Source organism: Anarrhichthys ocellatus, unplaced genomic scaffold, assembly GCF_004355925.1.
Source record: "Anarrhichthys ocellatus isolate YVR2014 unplaced genomic scaffold, GSC_Weel_1.0 scaffold9, whole genome shotgun sequence".
NCBI classification, from domain to species: Eukaryota; Metazoa; Chordata; class Actinopteri; order Perciformes; family Anarhichadidae; genus Anarrhichthys; species Anarrhichthys ocellatus.
The window spans coordinates 5,111,482-5,138,353 of NW_022280039.1; the positions used below are offsets into that span (position 1 = coordinate 5,111,482).

At 41.4% G+C, this 26,872-nt stretch overlaps 1 protein-coding gene across 1 annotated transcript in view; it reads left to right on the forward strand.

The window, feature by feature from the left end:
• si:dkeyp-14d3.1 (transmembrane protein 132C) overlaps nucleotides 1-26,872 on the forward strand; it is a 117,683-nt gene that overhangs the window by 67,054 nt on the left and 23,757 nt on the right. Inside the window, exon 4 of the mRNA XM_031848948.1 lies at nucleotides 18,671-18,857. Coding sequence (XP_031704808.1) covers nucleotides 18,671-18,857 — 187 coding nt within the window. The remainder of the gene's footprint in view (nucleotides 1-18,670; nucleotides 18,858-26,872) is intronic.

The following is a 26,872-nucleotide window of genomic DNA, read 5'->3' on the forward strand; positions in this document are numbered from 1 at the left end:
CACACACACACACACACACACACACACACACACACACACACTACTTTGAAGCTGCAGTCATGGAATGCCAAGTCAGACTGCATAACAAAAGCTTTTGGGAGAAACGGTTGGTCATAAAGACCTCCAGTAATGTGCTAATTAATGTGCTTTATTACTGTAAATACCAAGTAATTAACTGACGTATTATTGAAGGCTTTTAAATAAATGCTTTAAAATGAATTGACTGTTCACTAAACCCCGCCCCTGAACAGCGATGGCCAATCTTATCTTAGCACCTGTTACTAGGCACCACAGGCCTGAATAACCTGAATAAGGTTGAATAAGGACAATATTCTGTACTGTAAGCATACCTGGCTAACTATTCTATTATTGCAAACCTTATATATGTGCCGTGCAACAGTAACAAAGGGGTAAGGGCTTACCATCTATTCATTTGTATACGTTTTATTTATTCATCTTACAAATAATCAATTGATATGCTGTAAAATAAAGAGAATGTGGGTTTCCTTACCGGACTTTTTTTGTATGAGTTTGCATGTTTAGAGCCGACAGTCTTGGGTCAAAATTGTGCATTTACAGTCAATCTATGTGCAGATTACTTTTTAACCTTCCATCATATTTTCATAATTTGAAGGGAACATGGCATCCTTTCTTTGACACGTTGAGATTGTCACCGATGGTGCTGCAGCACATAAAAAAAATGAGTCCTTATGGAAACGGACACAATTTCTATGTGTAGTACACATTACACATAATACTGGATGAAATGCACTCTGGTAGATTGAAAAGTTCACTTTGTCACCATTAAAGCGAGGCCATTCAAAACAAAAGCAGTCCTGCTTCCTCAGCATGTCATAAGCCATAAGTAGAGGCCTCAGTGAAAGTGTCGTGTCTGGGCCTCGGTAGTTCATTAAGACTGTCTGGGTGCAGATGGATCTCCCTTGTGAGCCACCACTTCATTAATCCCCCACACCAAACCCAGCAGCGGGACAGCAGACAGTCCACTCATTATAGCCACTCCACAAGAGAGCCAGTCCAAGTGGGAAGGGGGTGGGGTCAGTGGAGAGGACATATATATTTAAATATCTTTTTTTTTTTTTTTTTCAAAACTTCAAACAGCCTCATTGTGGCCAGTTTTACATTAAATCAAATCTTTATATGGTTTGGAGTAATTTAATTAAATTCAACATGCATTAATTTCACTATAAAGATACATGACTTTTCCTCTAAAGCACGCTTGTAAACCTCATCAGTGTGAATGGTTAGGATCCCAGAGGGTAAGAAATCATACAGCTATGTACTAACGGGTGAGATTTGGCAGCGACCTCACAATTTATCTCAATTTCAAAGTCTGGAGAACCTTAAAGAACATAATTATTTATAGTTTGTGACAATTACTGCAATGAAACAAAGGACCCAGGATGGCTTTTTTCAGCCCTCAAGGCCCCTGGATTTTTTTTTTTACCATATCAATACTAGGATGCATCATTCCTTCTCTGATATATTTGAATTTGTGCCTATGACAAAGTATAAGATGCAATGCTTTTCACAATTAATACAGTACATGTTTCGTCAACAAAACTTGAATAACTCGATTACTACAAATTATATGCATCAAGACTTTGTTTAAACTCGATTAATTAATGGAATAATCGGTAGAATACTCGATTACTAAAACAATCGATAGCTGCATCCCTTATTTAAAACTTGATTTCAAATTAGTTGCTAAATCTCTTTGATGTGCTCAGTGTTTTTTAAAGGTGCAGCAGTCCTGATGAGCCACAGGCGGTAGGCTTTAATGCTGTATAATGCTGCATAAATCAAGGCTGAAATGAAATGGCTCAATTACATTAGGGCCAAACAGGAATGTTAACTTGACAGTCTTAATGCTAACACCTTTGATAATGAATCAGCCCTATTCCCCCTGAGCTCCATTTACCGTATCCACTCTCATTGGAGCTTCATTGGCAGTATTTACCAACACTCAACAGTCTAGACTGCTCTATTTCCTTAGTCATCGCCTGGTGATAGAAATGACGCGCTATCAATGCTCGTCTGTGACAGCCCAGACGTGACACCGCGTTTTACCAACGCTACTTTTACATTTTTTTTTAATCAAGATGGAGTCACTGAGGGTGTTATTAGGTGCCGTATTGTAAGGTTGATGAGAAAGACGCATTCAGATATGCGTACTAGAATAGAATAGATAGTTTACTATATCAGGACCGGAGCAGAGATGTGGCGTAGTGTTTCTCCCCGGGACAGCCAGCTGATTACAGCAGTCGGCCCAGATTATATCTGACTGTTCAAGCTGCTCCTCTGTTCCACTGCCAAGGAAACAATATGGGGAAATAATGTCCCAGTGTGCCTCATTGCACTTTTCCCCAGTTCACATAAAAGACACTGATACTGTAACACTCAATGGGGACAATCTGATCTGTACTCTTTACATCTACACCAAGTGACTGAAGTTGCTACGGTAACCATTGTCAAAGGCTTCACACGTTTACCTAAATAGTTTTCCAGTGATATAAGGAGCAGTTTGATTACGTAGTAGCTCAGATTGACTCAAAATCAGGCCATGGCGGATGCTGTCCATTAGAATTTGTTTGTGGAAGTCATCATGTACTGTGGCGGATAATGTAAGCGCAGTGGAGAGACGGATTGAGGTTTGCATGTGTCCCAGAGAGTTTCTGTGTTTCAGATTTATAAAGGTTTACGAGTGAATATCCGGCGCTCTTAAGAGCTTAATCCCACAGAGGATTAGATTGAGGCCACCAGTGTTTGGAGTGTTGCATTACCAGTGGTTCTCTTTTTGTGTTAGATTGGTTACCTACAGTAAACAGTTTTTTACAAATTCTAATATTAAAAGTTAGCATGCCTGGCTAACTAACTCACTACCGTTAGCCTATTTCCAAAGGTAAGGGGCATGTCATTAGCTTACTCTATATATAAACACACACTTATACAAAATAAGTGTGTCTTGTATAAAATAAAAATAAGTCTGTCTTTAGTTTTCGTTTCCACATTTATGTTTAAAATAAAAACGTCAATTTGAATAGCTTGTGTGCGTGATTATCATGCAATTAATTGACAGACAATGTTGATATTGGCATTGGTATCAGCTGACAAGGTATGTTTATAAATGTCAGTGGCACGGCCTCCCTACTCACTGTACCTTGCACATGTTTAAAATAAAAACATGAATATATGAACCTGTGTATTATCTGAATAGCTTAGTATTGCATGCACAATAAAGAGGTATGTTTATACATGGCACTAGGCCCAGTTTAATATAAAACACAATTTTATACAATATATATGGTCGGGGGTCCCTACTCCATCTCTCTATCAGTTTGGGGGTCCTTGGCCTGAAAAACATTGAAGACCCCTGATCTAAAAGGGACTCTGGTGTTTAGAAGCACTACCACTTCCGTCCAGAGGCACCGCCAAAAACGCCTAATCAACATTCCTTGTAGTATCTTTAACGAGGAACATAACTTTATGGTTAAATTATTTTGAAATGATCATCCACATAAAAATAGCTTTGGGGAAATTACATTATAAAACATATTGATTAATAACAGTGCATCATTGTAATTGGGGAGAAAAGCATTTGCCTAAGCCAAGAAGAAGGTAATTGCTCGATACCATCATTAGTAAATGGTCTCGCTAACTACACAATTGGATCGAACAGACAGACTCCTCCCTGCATTTACATCCTCCCTCTGTGAAGTATCGGGAGCTTTTGGTTTTGTTTTGATATGCTTTAGTGCGATGCAAAAGCCAGACATACGGAAATTTCTTCAGAGGGTACTTTCATACATTTATGTATGGGAGGAATTATGCTTGTGTTTTCTGAGCAGACAGAAACCGTTTAGACCTGTGGTTAGATCAAAAGTGTTGCTATGCTCGCTGCAGGTAGCACTCTGCCAGGGAGGCAAAGTGGGTTGAGATGTAAACATGCAATTGTCTACAGGAATTCTGACAAACATGCAGCATGTTTCTCATCTAATTACATCTTAATAGTGTCTATTGAACAAGCACTCAGTTTAGATTGCATCGCAGTTTTCCATCATTCAGCACTCTCCTGATGAGCAACCACAGAGCAGTGAGAATAAGCTCCACTGATCTTTAATATTGCCGGTCAGATTTCTCCCAAAAGCTCCTTCCCCACAGATTTATCTAACTGAATAGGCAAAAGAAACCTCGGCCTGTAGTTGCCTCCAATTAACCTCAGTTTAGCTTGGCATTCAAGATGATTGGCTTTTATATAGAAGCCTATTCCACTTAAAGAAATGCCTGGTCTGGCACCAAAGATGTCTCATTTCTCTAACCTGCACAGGAGAAATATTTAAATAAGCCTATTAAAAAAGGCTTTGGGCTGTTGAGAAAGGTATAGAAGCAGTATTGGCAGAAGAATAAAATACAAGGGGGCCAAAAGGAACGGATGGTGACGAACTCGGCACATGGAACACAAATTGGCAGCTCTGCTTTCAGTCAGAAGCAGATTCAATCAACGAGAAGACAAACAGGGAAGGCACAAGTCCCATCCCCTCGTCTACTCTACAGCACTTGAGCGTGGCATCATTGACAAGCAATCCTTTGCTGTCCTCGGTTATCATTCCCAGCCTAACAGGTTGAAAGCAGAACTACGTCCAGCTGATAACGTGCAAAGGAAAAGCACCATAGGCTCTCCCTCCTCTTGCTTGTTTAGCAGGACTTACCAGCCCTGACATGTAATCAGGCCGTGCGTATGCCTCAGTGGGCCACAGGGACATCAGAAGCTACACCCTCAGCGCATCAACACAGCAGGATCAGCGGACACGCTCACGCCTCCAGATGAGATGCCACGCTTGGTACATGTCACCTCTTCCACCTTGAACATGCACACACAAACACTCGGCACGGAGGCATGGCCGTGTGTGTAGGTTTACACACGCGGACAGATTCGTGCGAGGGCGATTCGAGTTTCAGCCTCAGGTGATAGTGAAGCATCAGAAGCCGTCTTTGGCTTGTGGAGGTCACACTGGAAGGATGTCCACAGAGGCTCCCCAGTTAAGCGATGACTTCACTGCCTTCACCGTCATTTGTGCCAAGACCACATTCATGATTAACCACTAGACCTTAAGATATCGGCACGTTTTTCATAGCTGATGTGTACGTCAGCGACGGCAAAGCCACACAAGCATCTTAATCATGTCGCACAAGCGGCTCTTGCTGATGCAGTCAGACGTTTCAGACACTTGTCATTAGTCTATCATAGCGTGATCTAACTCGACTCTTCACAGCCTCCAGATCAGTCCTCCATCTCCCACCGGCTGCAAGTCGGCAGGCAGCATTGAATGACTGTGCTGAATATGTAAATGGATGCCATTAAAGCTCTCCGTCTTTAATTAGTCTTTAGATTTCATGACTGAGTGCTTCCAATTATGGATCAATGTCTGATTTCTGCACACGGACCTCTGGGTGTGTGGAGGCAGTGTTTCCGTTACAAAATGCTTTATAATTTCTCTGCCAAGGCGGCCGTTCACATCACACTCCCTAACTGCTGATCAATGGGAAATGCTGATGCTGCACCCTACTGATATGTGTACCCCTAGGATTTTGTTTTATATGGACCTAATCAGATTTCAACAAAAATGCAGTTTGATTTATGGAATGGCTTGTCTGGGTTTGTACTATTGATGTGTGTGTGTATAGTGGATGCGGTGTGTCGGGAAATATACAGCTGGTGTGTGTGTGTGTGTGTGTGTGTAATTGCTCTGGTAGTAATTTAGCACCGAGCTCAATAAATGGGACATAAGAGGGGGCTAAATTCTTCTTAATACCTAAATGCACTCCTGACTGGCAGTTGGGCGTATACTGGGAGGAGGTGCTGATATAGCGCTTTGTGACTCTAAAATGCTATTTATGTGCTTTTAAAATGGCCATTACGGTCTGTGGGTTCAGTTCCTAGAGCCCTTGATAGCTGCTTAGGGGTTTTAGGAATCCAAAACGTTAACTAATCTTACGGTTAATTGGCTTGAGACCATCAATGTGTCCACGTGCAGTGGACACATTGCTCATGTACAAAGGGATTTCAAAAGCTTTTACTGATGAGGACAGCTTTCAAATTGATTGAGCATCCCGAGAGAAAGCAACTTCAGAATCTGGAGCTTGCAAGGTTAAATTAATTTTCTCCCAATCTACGGACTGTTATTCATCCTCTCAATTGATGTTGGTGTCCATACTTTTACAATATCATTTTTAATTCAAGATCAATCAAGTAAGTAATCAAAGAATCTGTGATATAATTACTGTGTTTTCACAGTAAATGAGCAGCCAAATCATTACATTGTTCAAAATGGATGCAAATTGACCACTTGTGATTTGCCTTTCGACAGGCTGCTAATGCACTGAACTTGTATTGTTTGACAGCTAGAACACACACAATTTGCATAATCAGTGATAAATGTGCAGTGAAATTAAAGAATTATTGGAAAGAGAATATATTTGAAACTCTCAGCACATTTGGAAGCCAATCTTCCAAGCAGGTGCGCTTGAAAAACAATATACACTCGATGAAAACTGATTTCTAATGTCAAAGTATAGCCAGTGTGTGGGTGTCACGTAGATTTATTGTGAGTCTCTGAATTAAAATGCATCTCAGAAGCACTCCCTGAGAAGGTTGGAGTTGTGCAGGACCGACTTTCCATCACGGCCTCTTACCTTTCTGATCCATGGCACTGCATTAAGAGTAAGGAACAAGGCAATCATGCCCACACAGCCTCCGCATCGCTTCCTCACCAACACTGTAATTATCACAAACAAAGCAGCTCCATTTACACATAGAAACAGCAGGAGTGTGACTTGTAAATTTAAGTGTGTACATGTGCATAATTAGTGTACATGCATTAGTTAATATGCGACTCCGTGCGTTGTCGGTTTCCCAACTTGCATTTATTGTATGACCTTTACTAAAAAGCTCTCTGCAGTACTTATGTGATGTTTAAATCTTTGCACTACTTTTTCATAAGATGCTAGCACTGATCTCTCTCTGCCTTTACAGCAAATTTGGCATCTGGCTGTGTTGTCCTTGTTTACCAGCGACCTGCTTGCAGAACACATGCTGTAATATTGAGCTGATCCCCGACTCGTTCACCTTTTTTGTGTGTCTCACAAAGTCGTAGCTTAACTTTACACGTCCTACAAGCAGGGGGGGGGGGGTAAAGCATAGGTTGCAATAGAGTACCATTGATCTGATGGGCCGGGCGCTTCTCGTCAATGACTCCTGTGTGTCCTCCAGGTTCTGTTGCCATGCCAACGATGGCAGAGCTGAAAGGACCCCAGGTTTTGTGGGTCTTTAAGGACTTTTCCCGAGGAGGACAGGCGCTGCCAGTGTCACAGCACCTGCAGGTGCAAGGTCAGGCCCGGACGGTCACATGATGTCACCCGCAGATCAACCAGGGGGAGCATGTGGAGGGGTGACGGGGGAGGGAGTTTATCTGCACTTAACATTTGCATCACTGCCCCAGGGCTCAGTGTCTGCTGCCCCCTAGTGTGTGTGTGTGGCTGAGTTATCAGCAGCTTTGCTGGCCGTTCCCTGTGGTTAATGCCCGTTATCCAGCCTTGAGAAGAGTGCTTTGATGTGAAGAAAATTGAGTGTAACCGTCGGGACAAGTAGCAATTTATTATATTGCAATTTGCTACTTGTATAGCTTTGCTATGAATGAGACAGATATAGAGTGCAACTGACTGGGAAGTGATGTCTGATGCACAAAGGTCTGAGGTCACCGGTGATGATAACTACCGTCATTAGGGATCTATTACACCATGGAGCCTACTTCCGCTGATGGACTCTAATGATGTTGCACTGCAGAAAAGCATTTAGTTTTGATTAGACAATTGTTGGCATGGTGCATTTCATTAGCTCTAAGATGAGATTTTGTTGTCTGGGAACTGATATGCCACTGTTTGAGCCCGAGCTAATAGACTGCGCCCTGTATCCCTCAAGGCAATCTGGAGCAAGTTAAGAAACAAATGTAATAATGGAATATTCCCCTCTTGACACTCTACATCGAGCATCGAGCATCCTTCCCGTTTATCCCCCCTAGAACAAATCGACTTTTAACTACCCTCACTGACTCGAGATATAGTGTCTCTACTTTCTTGCTGCAGCCTATTATGGCACTGTTAAAATGTACGTGTAAAATACAGTCTTTGAGTTTCTGTGTAGAAACTGACCAACCAGCCAACTAAACATTGTTATGAAGTGACAGTAAATGATTTGAGCAATGACAGAAGCTCTTCTGTGTCCAATTCAAGGCCACATTTGGCAGTTAGTTATTTAGAAAGAGAATTCTGCCTTTCCCCCCCCCCCCCATGTACATTTAATCATGTGTGTGACAATTTGCATGACTTAGGAGAGAGCGCGAGCAGCGAGTACGGTGGGAGTTGAATATTTCGGCTGATGAATGCTGCAGAACACTGTTAAGCTAATCGGAAATTTGATCCCCTTATTGGGTTTGATGCTCACAAGCCAGAAGCATTCGGTTTGAGCCCATGGTTCATTATAGTGGTATAATTAATAGTACTCAGCCCTTTTCTCTGTGTGCTCGTTAGAAAGGGGAAAAGAATAAATGATTAAATTAAAGGGAATCTGACGCCTATTAAAAGTGGGTTTTAATTCAAGCACTGTAGGTTATTTGAAATGTAACAGTGCAATCTTTTTTATGAGCTCCTGGAGAATAAGATAAATGGAAATTAAATGTCTCAGAATGTAAATCTTGCCAATTGGAAAGAACAAAGCAATACGGTGTGGAACACCTTTTGAACATACAAGTATATTACAGTTATTTTGTATTTTTTACAGTAGACACTATGTTTCAAAGACAAATTTCCTTCGGGACAATAAAGTCTATCTTATCTTATAGCATTATTTTTAGAGAACATTATGTCTTAATTGGATAGCTAAGTGGAGAGATGACAAGACATGAGTGGATAGTGTGAGGGGGGGGGGGGCACAAAATGCGAAAAGGTTCCCCGACCAAACACGGACCAAGAACATTGCCGTCATGGTTAGCAGCCTAATCCTAGGCCATCAGGGTGCCCCATAGACTACTTTTTAGTACACGGTGTTCCTTAATAACTTTGTGAAAGTGGTAGACAATAAACAACTCAAAAAGCTCCTGCAAAACAAACATATTGGATCTTACTGGGTTTACATGGTTTGTTATAGTCAGAAGAAGAAATAGCCTTTAGTAAAATATAACTCAAAGCCCTCGCCCTGCATTAAAAGTAAAGTGTAGAGGTATTATCAGCAAAATATACTCAAAGTGGGAAAACATGGCCCATGTGACCGTTAATCTGAAAAGTTGCTAGCATATTGACGAAGAAACAGTATCTCTCCATACATAGCACTTGGATCTTCGGAAAAGGTACTGTGCGTAAAGCACCTTCAACTCCTCAATGAACTTGTTATATCTACTTTTATTCGGGCAGCTGCCCCTCTTGAGATAACATACGGTCCTCCAGGTTCTTAGGCAAACTTAGGAAAAACTCGGAACACGGTGCTGCAAACATGCAATGTACTCAAATGCCCACTTACTAAGCTGTGGGCTTACAAGCCTCAATTTCAAATAAAGTTATAAATGTTATAGCAATAAATGTTATAGCAATAATTAAAATTTATTTTCTACTCTGCACAAGCACAACTCTCTGCGCAGTGCTCAGTTGTCGTCTCTGTAATCGTCTCAGTACGAGTCCAAAAGTCAAATTTTATTGATAATATATGGATGTAATCATTTCCAAAATGAACATGTTTGTATCTAACACAATGTTGTGCTTCAATACATATTTGTTGGTGTTTAGCCTTTCATAAACAACATTTTCACTGCGGTCATGCATGCACACAAAACCCCACAGACATTCAAAGCTTACTTTAAAAAAACAAAACAATAGAAAGTTCAATTATACTAAATTAAATTCGGTACAGCCCTACTGGGGTTTACAGGCCTCCATTTCAAATAATCTGCATGATACAAGTGTTATGGCAACGATATAAAATGATTCACTTCTCTAGTTTGCACAACAATCGCGAATGCCCATCTCACCACATGCTGAATGGTGGGACTTTACAGCAATTACAAAAAGTCAGAAATCAATTTCTCAACAGGTCTACCATATATAGTAAGACAAAACTACTTAACAGCTCACAGTAAACAATCACACAAAGCTTTCTTCAATATAAATAGACAGATGTATGCTTACCTTAGTTGTCCAAAACACCCCACACTGCAGCAATGTCGCCCTAGCCGCTCCGATGTGGCCCCACAAATTGTCTCTATTGTTTCTAATTTTGAAGCTCGAGTGACAGTTTTCATAATTCTTGCAATGCATCGCACATGATGGCTAGGTTGTTTACAAATGCCTGGGCTGCACACAGCAAGTCCACTTTTTGCTTCATATAATGCATGCAAAGTGTTGCTGGGTAGCTCTTCCACACTGCTTTTACTGTTCTAAAGTAGATGGCTACCGCCCAATGTATAATATCAGACCGATGTATAGCTGGACACCCTAACGCTTGGCCGACTATCTCATCTTAATTCGTCTTTTTATTACATGTGCCATAAATTGCATATAGCTTGTCTATGAGTTTGTTTAAATGGTTGATAGCGCCCATCCCTACAGCAAAGTCTCTGGCAGAGCAGCAGAAACAGCAGGCAGAATGATTCCAAGTCAGGAACAAGTGAGTTTACCGGGAGTCAGGCGGGACAGGTAGATCAGGGGCAGGAAGGGTCGACAACGGGAAATCAGTCCCGCATAAAGCGCTGGAAAGTCTAGCATTGAATAGCAAAGAACAATCTGACAATGAGCGTTTGAGAGAAAGGAGTCTGTGTAGTGGCTTGATTGGTGATCAGGTGCAGGTGAGTGAACAGGTGAAGGGAGGTAGACTGATGAGGAAGGAGTGGCTGACAGGTAGAGTGAGGAGGGTGTGGAGCTGAACTGTGACAATAAAATTACATAAACGTCATCACACGATACTCCAATTAGGGTTTTAGAGATACAATCATTGTTAAATCAAACAAAATGCTCCTGTGTTGTACCTGGCTAGCTGCTACTGTTGTTACGTTAGCCTCCTGTTGCTCCTACCGGTGAACCTGGTTAGCGTCTGCGACGGCAGCCTCCCGCTAATCCTGTCAATGAACCTGGTTAACATTAGCTGCAGCTGCTGTAACGTTTTGCGGGCTTTTAGCATTAACACTGCATTACCTCATGTGTTGTCGTCGCCAGTCTTTTAGAAGCATAGTGCGACTCTTCCTTTCTTCAAAAAAGGAGTTCAACTGTCTTTGTGCCATTTTTATGGCAGTTGCACACTTCTGGTCCTCTGTGTTCATGACTGCATCAGAAGGTTTTGGCGCTTTTCGCCCTGCCTCAAGTGATGCCTCTTGGGCTGAATCCTTTCAGACTAACAATCTATAATATAGAGTACTGCATTTCAAGTGCAGTATGCCAAAAATATCAGGACTGCTGCATCTGGTTGCAGTTTGCAGTATGCCAGCCAGAATGCTCGACTGACTATCCTGACCAACAATCCTCTGGGCAGCAGCTGTATAAGCATGAAGGTCAACTTTAAAGGGTATGATATTATAACCATAGTCTGTATGTAAGAAGGCTTTAACGAAGTAGTATGTCTCTATCAAATGTATGCTGTATGCAACAGTACATATTGTGTAAGATCAGCTGAGCCACAAACTAAAAGTAAAAAGAAAAAGTGTCTGATTTGGAATGCAGCCTTAATTTGAACTGTCGTCGGCTGAGTGGCTTTGTGGGTAATGTAAGCAGCAGGTTTCAAGAAGGAATAATAAAGATGACATGCCTGGGTCTGCTGTGCAATGTTGTAAGAGTGCAATGCCAAATTTGGGGAGTACTTTTCTAACTGCTCCATTAGTGAGGTAACAAGTTGGATGTAACATGCATTTATTTCATTGTTGACTTCAAGGACCAAATACTTATAAACATATCCATCACATTACCTCACAACAGTTACAATGTGGCTACTGTACAACATGCTCAGGGCCTTATTTTATGTTATGACAGCAAATGCCCCCAAGAAGAATTTGTGTGCCTAAACGGGGGATGTATTAAAAGATTTATGCTTCCTGTTATCAGAATTAATTTTGTTCACCACACTCCCACATTCCCAACGCAACATTTAAAAACAGAGAGCTTTTTTTAACAACCCAGATTAATATTTCCTCTATTTTTATTCTGCCGGTTTAAAAGTGTGTAAATGAATGTCAATTGAAGCGCCATAAATCAAAGGTATTTTATTGAAACATAAGGGATGATGTGGCTCGCTTGATTGTAACACAGGTCTTTCACTGCAGCCTACATGTAGGAAATGCTATGACATGTTTTAAACACTGGAATTGGGCACACAATCCATACACACTCAAATGCACATACGCCCACACACGCACCACACACCCATACATTCAGAGGCAGCTTGGTGTTAAAGTTTAATCAAATGTAAAATTGGCGTGGTTTGAATGTCATATTGACAAGTTAATGTTTGGCGCTGGTGGCTCCTGTCAGCAGGCACTTTGCGCAGATGGATCTTTATAGCGGGTATCCTGGAAGAGGATCGAAAGAGCACTCACAGACTGCAATGCATTGCTGCCGTCAGGTGAAAGGAGAAAAGTGTGCTTTGGATTTGAAGTTTTTCTTTTCTCACTTTGTGTCAAACCTAGAGGCAAATTCTATATTAACAATTTTTCTGCCATGGCATACTTTAAATCTGCTAGAAACCTTCCATGAATGTGATTCTTGAAAAACTTACTTACTGCAAGTTATTGCTTTTCTTCACTTTTGCCAACAAGTGATCAGCACATTGAGCAACAACAAGGCATAATAAACATGTATTTTTCACTGTCATCTGCCTCAATGCTTCATAAAAATGAATACAGTCAAAGACGTGTTATCTCTATTGTTGTTTCCACCATTGGACGGCATCACACGTATTTTATATATCATCACATGAGTCCACTCTATTCTTTTATCTTAAATTGTCTGTATTCTTGTCTGATTTCTCCCTCTTATATCCTGGTCTAACTCTCTTGTGGCCACTACATACAATATATCTCTGCTGCTGCATAACCATGAACCTCCAAAGCCACAGAGGCAGCTACACCTCACTGACATTCATCACTATTATTCTCATCCTTGTCTTCCCTTTATTTGAAAGTGTTTCAGGGGGAGTTTACACCTTTGTTCCCCTTCCTGTCACTATCTCCCTTTCTATTAAGGACATGGCTGAATTGAAAAGGTTGACTGGTTCCAAACTTCACAACCCCCACTTCCCACCCTTTGGCTTCTCTCCTTCCCTCATCTCGCTTCCTGTACTTTAGCAGGAACATGCTGGAAAAAGATCTTTGGAATATAAAGATACTAATGGACTTACCATACCTGGCTTTGCACTCAAGTTCCTCTGCCTAACTTTGAGGAAGTTTAACATTTCTTCTGCTCTCCACTCTCAAACTCCTAATAATGTAATAATACAATATAAATATTATAACATATCATTTATTTTTATATATTTTGTAATAAGTAAACAATATGGAAACTCCAGTCCATATGAGTGTTCTGTATCAAGTATTCTTTAGTCTTTAGCGTTAACTCTTCCTATTCATGTAGTATTGTTACCATATCATTTGAAATATCATATCTAAGCTAACTGTTTTTGCGTCTCTTCATCATTCCCTCGACCTGTCCTCCATTAATTTCTGTATTTAATGGGAACAATTTAATGGACGAAACATCACTGGGTTGGGCCAATAATAGTCAGGGCAGTAGTCAACATTGAGGTCATGTCTTTAGTATCTTTATAAGAAATATGCAGGTTTTAAACAAACAGCAGTTTACATTATCTAATTACAGTTCAAATGCTTAAATTTGACATAAACACAATTAAAAATAAGTGCATTTTACCGTCAGTTATGAAAGACTTTGAAATATGAAAAGAAAGAAACAATTTGCAGGAATAAAATATTTCACAAGCTGGATTATTGTACAGTACAACAATGTGGAGCTGGGAAACATCAGACTTTTCCATTTACATGCAGCACCAGACGTTGGTAAGATGTTATCAATCAGACACATAATCCATTAACAAATAATAATAATTCTGCATGAGAATACAGTGTGTTATATTATGTTTTAGCCTTAAAATCAAGATTTCTGTAACAGTGTAATTTAAATGTATGAAATATCCTTTTCAGTCTCTTAAAGAGGGGGACTTACCCATTATTGCAGCACTTTAGAGCTTGTTGACACAATTACATATAACATTTGAATTTACAAACTGTAATAGTTGCATGCAGTAGAAGGTTTTGTGGAGATGCAAACACATGTATGCCATTATATTTCACAATCAAGACATTGCATATCATGTTTGTGTTAGATTGAGAAAACTTTAACGAGCTTGAGTGCTTCGGTCCACGATGTTTGCAGGCTGAGATTCATCATGCAAGGATGCTCTTGGGTACCGTATATACTGTGCATGTGCATACATGTATGCATAGCTATTTGTGTGTGCGTGTGTGGAGCTATGTGTGTGTGTCCGGGCTCCATTGTGCTGACTGGTTTATTGCTGTTCCAGGTGACGGAGCATGAGAACAGCAGAGCTTTAAGGTGCTGCTTTCAGGCACCACTGAAGCCACAAATTTGATTATTTTTTCCCTCCACAAGTAGTTTGCATGAGGCCCCCCTCTCACACGCAAACACTTGCACACATACACAGCAGCCTCAAACTGTCGTGGACCGCATCTCCTCTGGTTCCAGCAGCCTGCATTATGCATTTTCATCTGCCATTCTGTTTTCGTTCAACTTCTCTTGTTACAGTGACTCAGCAGCGTTGAACATGCTGCTCTGCTGAGGTTTGTTATTGCCCTTCGTGGCATGTACTCTACATCTTACTCTATGTTTAGTACACATGAAACATACAAAAGTCCGACCTGGGCTGCAATTGTTTTGTCGTAAATCATGTTGTTCTAATGTTAGATACATGTCTAGAATACTTGATGTACGAGTTGAAAAATGAAAAAAACTGGACCTGAAAATGTCACTTTATCTATCCCACAAAGCCTCTCTGTCTATCTCTCTCTTCTTCTCTAATCCCCATTGGGTGCGGCAGTGGGCACGCGGATCCTATCACATCAGGGGGAGATTAAACAAGGAGTGTCACAATGACACAGTGAGTTTGACAATGGGACAATAGAAGCTCTTTCAATTACAGCTCTTTCTAAAATCTCCTAAAAAGGAAATTCTGCCGATAACGTTGTCCTGTTTCTGTTTATTCATTTTGACATTTAAATCTATCTTTCTTTAACCTTCTTGCAGCCTAAATTGAATAGCTGTCTTACATGCTCCATCAAGCTAAGATGGAGCTCAATCACCTCTGCGAGGAGCTTTGTAAGCTGTGCAATTAGTGAAGATAGAAGTTAAGCGGCAGAAGTTTGGATTTGTTGGTGGCATGTTTTGAAAGGACATGTGGAAGATGTTGAGAATATTATTCCAAGTTAAAGGTTCTCCATACGCTATTCAGCAGCAGACAACAATAAATACGCTCTGAATTTTGTACTGAGCATCTTTACTATTTGTGCCAACTTAAAGGCGTTCCGCTAATGATTTGGCCTTTTTAGCTGAAATTATTAGTCTATTAATACATTTGATAGATAGAAAATAAGTGCAATCATTTTGATGAGGTATGAAACTCTTAAGATTATTTTAAGATTTTGGACTTTTGGACTACATTATGGTGCCAAGCTATTCACTTATGTCTCATTGTGTGTCACTGCATGGCCTACAGATCTGCTAGTGTCGTCGAGATTAATGAGCATCCTGAATGAGCCTAAACAGCATCCTCACAGTCATCCCTCTGCTATTCTCAGTGAGTCAGTTGTCGGCGGTCATCGGGCAGCACCTTGTCAAGTCCGATTTCCTCTCCAGTTCACTCTCTGGAGCCAGAGGGCCAGCTGCTTCCAACTTGAGGGCCTGTTATCTACTGAGCCCCTCTCTATTGCCTTTGGCTGCCCTCCGGTCGTCTGTCTGGCCTCAGATTTAGTCAAACCACAGCTAGTTTACAGATAATTATCAGGTTGAGACCAGCTGCGTGGCACACATCCACAGGCCCTTTGTTGCTAATTGAATTAGACCCCATGCTGGAAGTAACAGAGAAATGAACAGTTTCCCCCAGTGAGCCATGTGATTAGCTGACTTGGAGAGGGGAGGTCGGCTCATAATGGCACACTGGTGTATATGGTCATGTCTGTGACTCACCGTCTAGGCCACATTCAGCCAGACACAGATGATTCTGTCAGGTTTCATTTTATGACGTGTGTCAATGGGGGGTACAGCCGACAATCAAAGTTGGACCGTTTCCAGGCTTCCTGCGTGAGGTTAAGAGCCCAAAATGTCTGTTTATTGTTCCTTGTTTTTGCCATCTGCTCTATGACTTATTGGCTAGCTAGATATACAGCCTGCAGCAGCTTTGGTTTTTAAGAGTCATCATAAAAATGCAATAAATAAACCACTTCCACCATGAACATTGTATTTATTATAGTCGTATCTTTCACGATTTTTTACTAAAACACACACACACATTCTCATTACACTGGCGTAGGGTTTCAATTAATTTCCATGTTAATCAAAGTCAAAGAATGACCAAAGCAAAACGATAGTTTGCATTTCTTTGCATGGCATTGCTCTTGTTCTCCATTTTGCACTTCTCCAAGATCCTGTTGCTTCTCTTCCCTCCACTCGTCACCGTTTTTACACTGCTGTCATCTTTTCAGATACTCTTTTGAAGATATATAATTCTGTCACAAAAATGCTGAATTAACAGCATGTCTGCATTTTTTTGTTGGCATTTTTATTGTATGAAGAAATATAAAAAAAAACTCATAAAATTCATAGCATTCGCAGCTGCTATTAATCTCTGCCAACTGGATCACACGAGGAGGGAAATAATTGACATCTCTGAAGAGAAGAAAAAGCTAATAACAGTCAACTTCTCTGTCTTTTCTGGAGGCCCTTTATTTTTGTGAAGGTGTGAATTTAGCTGCTCTCCTTGGTGGTGTAATTAAACCTTTCCGCTGTGCAATATCTTTCATTCTGTGCCTGCATGTCTCGTTGCATGCCTAAAGTGTGCGATGTTTGCCAGAGAAAAAGTCTGCCTGTGCTGTGGAAAGTAGGCCATTTGGGCTGATGACACAGGTCCTGTGTGATGCTCGCTGACTCTGGAGCTCTGAAAGGTTTATTTCTGGACGTTCAGCGCATCATCTGTTAACTTTGTTTGCCTGATGAACCTCGTGGCGTTACCGGTCTGAGATTAGCGTCTGTCTTTTTCCCACAGCATTGCGGGACGGTTATGTAAGTCCACGATGTCCTACTACGCCTTCAGTGGTTTGGTGCTCTGATTGGTACACTGTTATGAAATGTGACACAAGTTATTTGGTTGTCATCTCAATTATTCATACACACCTCTGTTGGATGTGAAAATTGGTTTGTTGTGCTCTTCTGCGCAACAAATCTTTCATTCTCTTAGAATAAAACTGAATAATATGAGAATGATGTGGAAATCGTGTTAGACCTATGTGAATACGAGGGCAGTTGATAAAACATTTTCTATTATTTATTGTTTCACCATCTTTAGTCCCCTGTTCATAATTTAGGATGTTATACATTTGCTGTGTTGTCTTTCCAAGATGTATCTCATTGTGCATTATCTCTCTCTGGCAATGTTGTGTTTGCATTACTGACTTTGGCTTTAAAAGTTGTCTTTTTTCGCCTCATGCTTTAATATGTTTTCTACATGTTACATGCAACCTCCTCTCCAAACAAAGTACCATGTGAATTAATTAGTCTCTCCTCTCGTCTGTCTCTCCCTCCCTCACCATGTTCGAATTACAAGAAGCTGTTTTGTGCCGCCGTGCCACAGAGACCATGCATGAAATTTATTGGCCCTGAGTTCCGCCATTTGACACGCAAGACATGGCTAACAGATCTTGTGCCATTTCCCATCTCTTCCGGCTCCCGTGTAAAGCTGACCTTTTCTGCCTCCAGGCTATATTTAAACTCTGAGCACCAGAGACTTATGGTGCCATGGGAAATTTTATTATCAACGCTCTCCATTTGTCTGACTTAATCTGGTCCTGCCGTAGGTCGTGCCAAAGTATGTTGTATATTTACGCTCTGCTACGGCAAACAAGGGCACCGGTGACAAACCTGACCGTCAACGCCTTAGCGGGGGTCACACCTGGTGAAGCATTCCTTTGAACTGCTCTGAGGACCAGCCATGGGATGATTTGGTTCTATTTACAGTACACAGCACATGTAGGAAAGTGTGAGAGGAATAAGGAAAAAAAAAGGGCTGCGATATTATTCCATGAAGCAGAGGTTTTACCAGAGAGGCAAACGCAAAGGGACTTGACATTTTGAAGCATTTCAGTAGCTAAAATGTCATAGCTGTCAGCCACAGACACATTCATCAGCCTTTACTGTTTGTCGTCATTGGAGCACGTGGAATAAGCACACGAGCACACACATCCACACATCCTTTTTTCAAACTTTCGTCCAGCCATCTGCTTGATCATTCGCTGACACTCTTTTTTTCTGTTCTGTGGCGCAGGTCTGAGATGGGAGTTCAGAGGGTGCTCCAGGTGGATCTGAAAATGGAAATCTTTCCTGAGCCGCTGGGCAGCCGCTGGATGGCCTGGCAGGTGGAGTACCCGGCCAGTCGTGCCGCCACACAAGAGGCTGAGACGGAGATCCAACTGGCGCAGGAGGACCTGGCGGGCATCGTGCCCCTGGCCATGGTGAGTCATGCCACTTCCAGCTCAATGCCAACAGCTTTTCAATAAAGAATTTAGTAACAGACAGTGTTTCAGCTAGTGCTTAGCAGTGGTGGACTGTAGTGGAAAGTAATGAAACAACATATAGTCAGGGAAATGTTTTACTTTTCACTTAATTACATTGATCTGACAGCTACAGTTACTACTTTTTCAGATTAGGATTTACATCCAAAACATGTGATGAGTTTATAAAACAAAATTTCCCAAGAGGACGCAGGTTCTACACCTGCCCAGCTACACGAAGATGAACAATTCTTATTAAACCAAACATTCCGAACTAATTATAAATACCTCCTACACTATCAACGCTATATCATTTAATCTTTGAAACATCAATGTGTTGCATACATGCTAATGCATCAGTAACAATAACAATCTTTGAGGGGGCATTCTGCATACAGAGTTTACTTTGCTTAAGTACATTTTGCTGATACATTTACTTGAGTACGATTATGATGGCAGGACTTTTACTTGCAACAGAGTACTTTTATATCGTATTATTACTACTTTTCCTTGAGTAAAGGATACTGAATACTTCCTCCACTCATTGGTGCTTAGCTAAAGAAGGCAGAGCTATGAGGTGGGTCTGTGTTTAGGAGCATGACAGGAGAAGAGCATCTGTAGCTCCCAGCAGACCTCAGATGGGGTCCAGAGTCTGGCTCTGGCCCGAGGGTAAGCCTGGAGCTGTGTGTCTCCGTCAGCGAGGCGCAGGTACTCTGTTGTGTCGATTGAGCCAAACTCTCCCTATAGAACTTCACATAGAGAGTTTTGCTTAGCGAACCAGAGTGCACTGCTTCTGATTTAGATCAAGAGCATTCACGTGAACAAATGAGCCACATCAATTTGTGTTGGCTTAAGAGAAAGACATGCTGTCACGTCAGCGCTGATTACTAAAACAAAAACTGCTTTCATTTCTATTTCAGTGCTCGTGATCTGCATGATATAGACCTGACTGTTGTGTCAGTGTTGTTCTCTAAGTATTGCCTGTAGCTGTGGTAGATGATAGATGCATGTGGGTGGCTGTTCCTGGATTCAGAGGAATGCGGCGCTTCCTCACCCACTGATTCATTCTCAGGATAATTGAAGCAATGTGTTTAATGCTGCAGTATTGTTCGAGTTCCTTCTCTCACATTCACTGATGTATCAACAGCCTGCTGTTGTCTAATAATACATAGTTTGCTCCCACACCTTCCACTGACAAAAAGATTGCAAAGTTGATATGCATGATTATCTCACACAGGTTTTACTCACAGAGAGAATTTATTATGTGCTGTTATCTGCTCATTGAAAATCATCTTTTAAATAAAATCTTTATTTGACTAACTAATGTGGCTTTTTTGCAAAACAGAGGAGGAAATCCATCTTCTGTTGTTTGTGTAAAATGAATTCTCTGAGTGCCGACCCATTGAAAATCTAACACGCAATCCTACAACTGTCTGCTTTTTCATATTCTGCTCATTTTTACACAGAAGAAGGGATTTTAATGGCTACCTATATATCATATGACGTTTTTTCACAGTGGCAAAAATTCATCTCAATTAACCTGATATTACAATTATTTTCTAAACTTGGCGAAATCAATTAGGGACAGGGTAATTTAAGAGCTTCTGAGGAGATAAAGATGAATAGTGTTGCATGTGTAGAAACACTGCGTGTGTGTGTGTGTGTGTGTGGTTGTGTGTGTGTGTGTGTGTGTGTGTGTGTGTGTGTGCGTGCGTGCGTGCGTGTGTGTGTGTGCCCTGCAGGAAAGGCTTGATTTTTCCCTTTCGTGCCTTGATGTGCTATTCTTGGACCTGTGAAGTAGCTGCTATCATGCAGGCTGTTCTCATACAGCATCCGTAGCTATACCTACGAAAATGAATGCACTGTAATTTGTAGATATCCCACAACATTAATTTTGTGTGTGAGCCACGTAATCATGAACCAGGAAGTATAAAGACTGCATGAACCCACACAGAGCGAGCGGGATGGAAGGTGGATGTGACTTTCGCCCGGCAGACCGTTGTTCATGCCCTCTGTGAAACAAGAAGTTAATGTTGATTTGTTTGTCACATAACTGCCGTACTTAAGTGACGCTATTCCTTAGTTATTTTAACCAAAACCACGATCTTTTGGGTAGAAGTTTTGTTGCCGAAACCTAACTAAGTTTTAGTTTTTTTGTCTATGCATGCAAAGAGCGGAAATCGACCCGTGTTGCTGGAGACCTTTGACACCAACATTTGACACGTTTTCATGATCGGACTTTTACTGAAAAGATGTTGATTGGACAATTTTGTTTCTTTTTATTTTGCTCCACCATAAGACTTTTTGCTTTTCTACTTCTTTTTCTTTCAAGTGCTTCTCCCACGCAGATGACTTCCCAAGGTGCACAGCATCTCCAGCCACCCCATAGTACTTAACACACAACACAAATACTTCTACATGCAGAAACATTCAGAACTCATTACCTCTGTCTGTCTCCCTCTGTCCCCTTTTCTCTCTCCCTCACTCTTATGCACACACACACACACACACACACGCACAGAATATAAGGCTTTTACAATCTGCATGCACCAATATGAGAGAAGCACACAAGCGAGAAAGAGGAAGGCTGAATTAGATTACTCGGGATCACTGTGGCATGAAAGGCCCACAGATAAGTTCCTCTCCCTTCCCCCTGCTACACTCCTCGCTGATAGAAAAGAGGAAGTAAGGTAATGTAAGAGCAGTGCCGTCAACCCCCCTTACACACTCACGCACACACTGACACATCACCCTCCACCATCACCACCTTGTCTCTACCAAAGGGAAAACAAAATCAGGTTTGCCAATAGAAAAGTTGGTTTCCGCACAAAGACCTGAAGTCACTAATAGAGTAGTGAAGATGGAGATGCAGCAAAGACTTAAGATAAGTAATGTGGGCGGTCAGAATATTGATAATCACATACCCAGTAACAATTAGGATATGTAGGATGTAGTGGTTGTTGTTATAGTTCATGGAAGAAATGTCAAATTACCTTAAGGGGTAGCACCAATCGTGCAAGGTGGGAATATAATGATGGAAAACCATGCAGAATAGTGGTCCGACCCTCGTAACTCAAAGATGTCTGCCCACAACGGTGCAGATCCAACATCATGTTCTGTTACTGACTGTTGGCAGTAATCTTTCTACACATTTCTCCAGATGTACATCAGAGAGAAAACAGAGTAAAAGTTAACTGACCATAATACATGTTTCCACTACTACTTTAAGCTACAAGGCAGCCTTACAAATGGTGTTTGATGCTGGCCATGTTAAAATACTGTGGTTACTCAGTATTCAGCAACTGATCTGAAATGTATCGATTTATCCCTTATGGCAAGCTTAAAACATTAAAGGTAGGGTTCATAATCTTTTTCAAAAGATATTTTTTTGATATTTTCTTAGAATGTCATTACATTCTGACAGCAATCAATTATTCAAATACTCTGACAAAAAAAAGAATCCAGTTTTGTCTGTCGTGGATTGTGTTAAGCCCGTCCAATCATTTAATTTGGCAACTTTCTTGCTAGATTGAGCAACTTTTGGAGCTAGTGCTGCTACCTACTTTCATTGGAAAAGAGTTGGCAACAATGGGCTGGGATTTTTGGTTGGATATTTTTTTTAAGCGTACTCTTGCTATTTTCTAAAGATTACCAACCCTAGTTTTAATTTACACATACCTAGCAGAAGCATTGACGTCCCCTCTTTTACACTACTGGTCGAAAGCAAGTCCAATATTCCCTCGTGTTTATGCCTCTCCCTTTATGCCCTAACTCCGGAGTAAACACATCTGGGTCTCCGAGAGCCGAGAGTAGAACATGGTTGAAGGATGGGGCTGCAGAGTGCAGTGTTGATCAACAGTATTAGCAATACTAGATCACAGACAATCAATGCTATTAATATAAAAAATATAGCTTAATGGGACTTTGAAAGAAATACAATTGTTTAGCTGACTTTGTAGGTACTCCAAGTAAAGATTAAATAAACCCCTTTTTAATGTCTATTTGGTGTCGTTACAGTATTTTTTGCAATAGTGGATCATTATTGTGATCAGTGATGTAGACCGTAGATGAAGGTTACTGGTGAAAGAAAGACGAAAAGAAGAGCAGAGGAGAAACAGTCTTAGAGGAAGAAGGGTGTGTTTTTAGAGCTAGGGAGGGAGAAACAGAATTCTACACTCTTTTTTAAGTGACTTCACAGAGCATGCTGAAGGCATCTGTTGACACATCAACTCTCTGGTTTTGCTGTAGAAGGTAGTCTCATCTTCAATTAGCACTAATTAGTGTAATAAGCTAGCTGTATTTTGTTGTAATGGAAAAGCTGCTGTAATTGTGTTTTGACAAGAAATAATCTCATTTTCTGAATGAGGAACCATAGCTGACCATGTCAGACAACCAGGTTGTAATGTAATAAAGCTAATGACTATAAAAATAGAGAAGCTTATTTTGGGTTTGATCACATTTATGGCCTATTACTTCAATGGCTCCTCAGACTTGTTCCCAGCCCATTTAAGTCATGTTCTAAACTACTGCGCCCTTGCTGGAATGGATTATCATAAAAAGGTCTTTTTATTGCATTTTCCCAGCCAAGAGATGGGCTCTGCCACAGGTGATACCTCTGAGAAAGCAGCGACATCGTTTTGAAAGATGAAACTTTCTTTTTTTCCCTTTGAAGAGGGCTCCTCCTGCGTGTTGCCACAGACCCACCTGCATTGGGAGGGCTCAGAGCACCGCTCACCACTTTGTCACCAATTTCAAACCGCAAAGCAGAAGTTCTGCAAATGCAGCAATTATTTCAAAAGCAGAAAATGAAAAGAGTACTCAAAAGTTTTAGTCAGTTTAGAGCGAGGAAACGCCTCAGAACTCTCTCTGTCGACTGTAATACCGCCTGCCTGTCCTGGCTTGTCTTCTCCTCACATGCTTTATTTCATTATTTTTTTTTAGATCTTTTCCTCTATTTTCTCCACCTCTTCTCTATCCCTACATAGTTCTGCTTGCTCCAGACAAACATACATTAATATATTAACAATGTAGATTAATTCCCTCCCTTGTCACCCTCCGCCTCCTTGCGTTGGCATCCTCTGTTTCACATAAGTGTGAAAGAGCTGTGTTTTTTTGGGTCATCTTGAGATGGGTCTTAGCGGCAGTAATTGGATGCCTGAGCAGATTCCTCAGCACAGTAGGAGGCTGGTCCATTATCTTTTACCATCGTGAAGTAATATGCTCCTGTCCAGGCTGCCCTCATCATCATTACCCCTGCTGTGGATACCTGGTGATGGAGAGGGAGCAGGAGGACAGGGCATACATCATATCTGGACTCATCAGTCTTCCTGTTCCAGCCGAGACACCAAACTGTGCTCACTCACACGAGCATTCGCGGGCATAGAGATGAGGAGAAATGAAAGCAGCCGTTTGTATTCACGTACCGCTCCAATATATCGTTAAACAATACATCATCACCCTGGCCTTCTCTGGCCACTTCTGCTCTCACATGATGAAGTCATTTATCAAGATCCTCCAATGAATGTTTCATTTTACTCCTCTCGATTCCATTCTCTCTGTTGCAATGCACATCTTCTCTGGCAGACAAGTCAGATCTTGGGAGCTATTTATGAAACACATAGTTAGACATACAGACACAAGCACTCATACGCCAGCTAATCCTGCAGAAATGCCACATGAACGCATGTAGCATCATACAAGCTGTTAATAAACAGCTTGTATGAAGCTTGTACTGTAGACCTTGTTTAAAAGTACCTGATTTCACTCATCTAATAACCTCAGCCACTCGTGCTGAGGTCTCTGTTGCAGGTCTCTGCTGTTTTAGTGGAACAGGATAAAACATAGCTTTTTTTCCACACATAGCATGAATCATATGCTTTACAATAAGGGGCTGATGGATGGACCCTGAGCGAGTAATCCATTAGCATCTATTACAGCTCAGAGGCTGCTGATGAAGTGGTCGCACAAATTGAGGCTGCCGCAATATGCACATGTGACATGTAATGCTAATTAGGACAACAGATTGTGACAAATGTTCACTTATTCCAGAACATGATCGAACTTCTTGGCTATTTGTGCCTTGACATTTTCTATGTTCCTTAACCTTTGCCATCGCAGGATATAAAATGTATTCAGAATGACTGGCACTCATTTTCATTGTGAATGCATGTATGGTGACAAGTGAGAAAGAGAAAGGGTGAACTTCTGTACCTTTTCATCCCACTGCTGCACACTGGGAGTACTTTCAAAATGAACAGATACACTGAGCTTTAATAGCAAATTCCTCCAATGTCACTCAGGAAGGCGATATACCCCAAACTGCTTTTGTAATTGAAAGTGAGTGGGATGGGTTTGTTACCTTTTAAATCACACACCCAAACAACCTCCCTTGTGCGGTATGTGATTAGATGAATACAGCTATTGCTGCAGAAACTATTTCCTCAAAGCTCACTCATTATGGTTACACCAGAAAACATCATCAGTCACCTCTAAGAAAGCTAACCATCCCACAATACTTTTGAAAGCAGTGAGGTCAAATCGCTTGTTTACTCTGCCATTGACATTCTCAGACGATGACCCACAATGCATTATGTGATTCATGCATTTGTGTAAAAGTTGATTTTGCTTTGCCAACAGAAAATGCTGAAGACCTGTACCCTGAACCACTTACGTATATTCTCGTTTCTCTGATTTAATGCCTTCGTCCCCGTCACTGTAGGCCTCTCTGTGCCCCTAATCCCGTCAGGTACAGTGAAAATAGTTTGTACAGCAAGACAGAAAATGCAGCGATGACGTGAAGGGCGGGATCCAGACTGACAGATCGATCTCCCAGTGACAGGGTCTGGACACATCCATATCTCAGATCTCCCCATAATTGTTAACATCCCACTTCACTCTCTGGCCGAGTTCTAGTCGTTCTGACTTCAATCTTGGCCCATTGAGGTTTGAGAGGAATGTGTTTTTTTTTTTTTGCGGTAATGGACTCTACAGTGGAGCTGACCTTTGTGTCTGCTGTCTGTGTCCAGAGGGTAGCTAAGCCGAGCTAAGTCAAGCTAAGCTGCCAGTATGGATCTCGATCAGAGCCGGGTGAAGAAATCAGAACAGAGATCAGGAGGTCATCTCTCACAGGCATGGTTGGCCGTTGGTGAAGAACTCTTCATCGATCGGCTCAATGTGATAGATATTGGGCTGAAATCGAGCAGAATGGCGCCGGCAGGGTTTCCTTGCCTTCCAGCCTTCGGGCCCGGACTCAGTGGGCAAACAGCGGGGGCACCAGTGAGACATCACGGTACCGGAGCCAGCTTCAGTCAGAGCAGCCGCCAGCTCCCTCCCCTGAGTCCCTGCAGCTCTCTCACTCATGGTGCCTGACCTCGATTCTTCTTATGGTGCCGACTCTGAATGTTGTTGAAATTCACCAGGGACGCCCGCTGCTCACTTCTGACCCATTGATCTAGATCGTAGGTCTACAACAGGGGGTCCGCGGCCCCTAAGGGGCCTGCAGAGGTACTGCAGGGGGCCCGCGAAATTGTTGGTTGATTACAATTTTAAAAATAATAATAATAATAATAATTTCTTTTTTTTCTCTAAACATGAATCTGTCCATTATTTCAATAGTTCAGTATTGTATGAAAGATAACAGGTGTGTTTATGCATGGCAGTGGCACTAATAGGCCATCACTCATTTTTCGTTTCCATATTTATGTTTAAAATGAAAACATCAGTTTGAAAAGCTTGTATGCATGATTATCATGCAATTGACAGACAATGTTGATATTGGCATTGGTATCAGCTGGCAAGGTGTGTTTATAAATGGCAGTGGCACGGCCCCCCTACTCACTGTACCTTGCACATGTTTAAAAGAAAAACATGAATATATGAACCTGTGTATTATTTGAATAGCTTAGTATTGAATGCACAATAAAGAGGTATGTTTATACGTGGCACTAGGCCCAGTTTAATATAAAACACAATTTTAT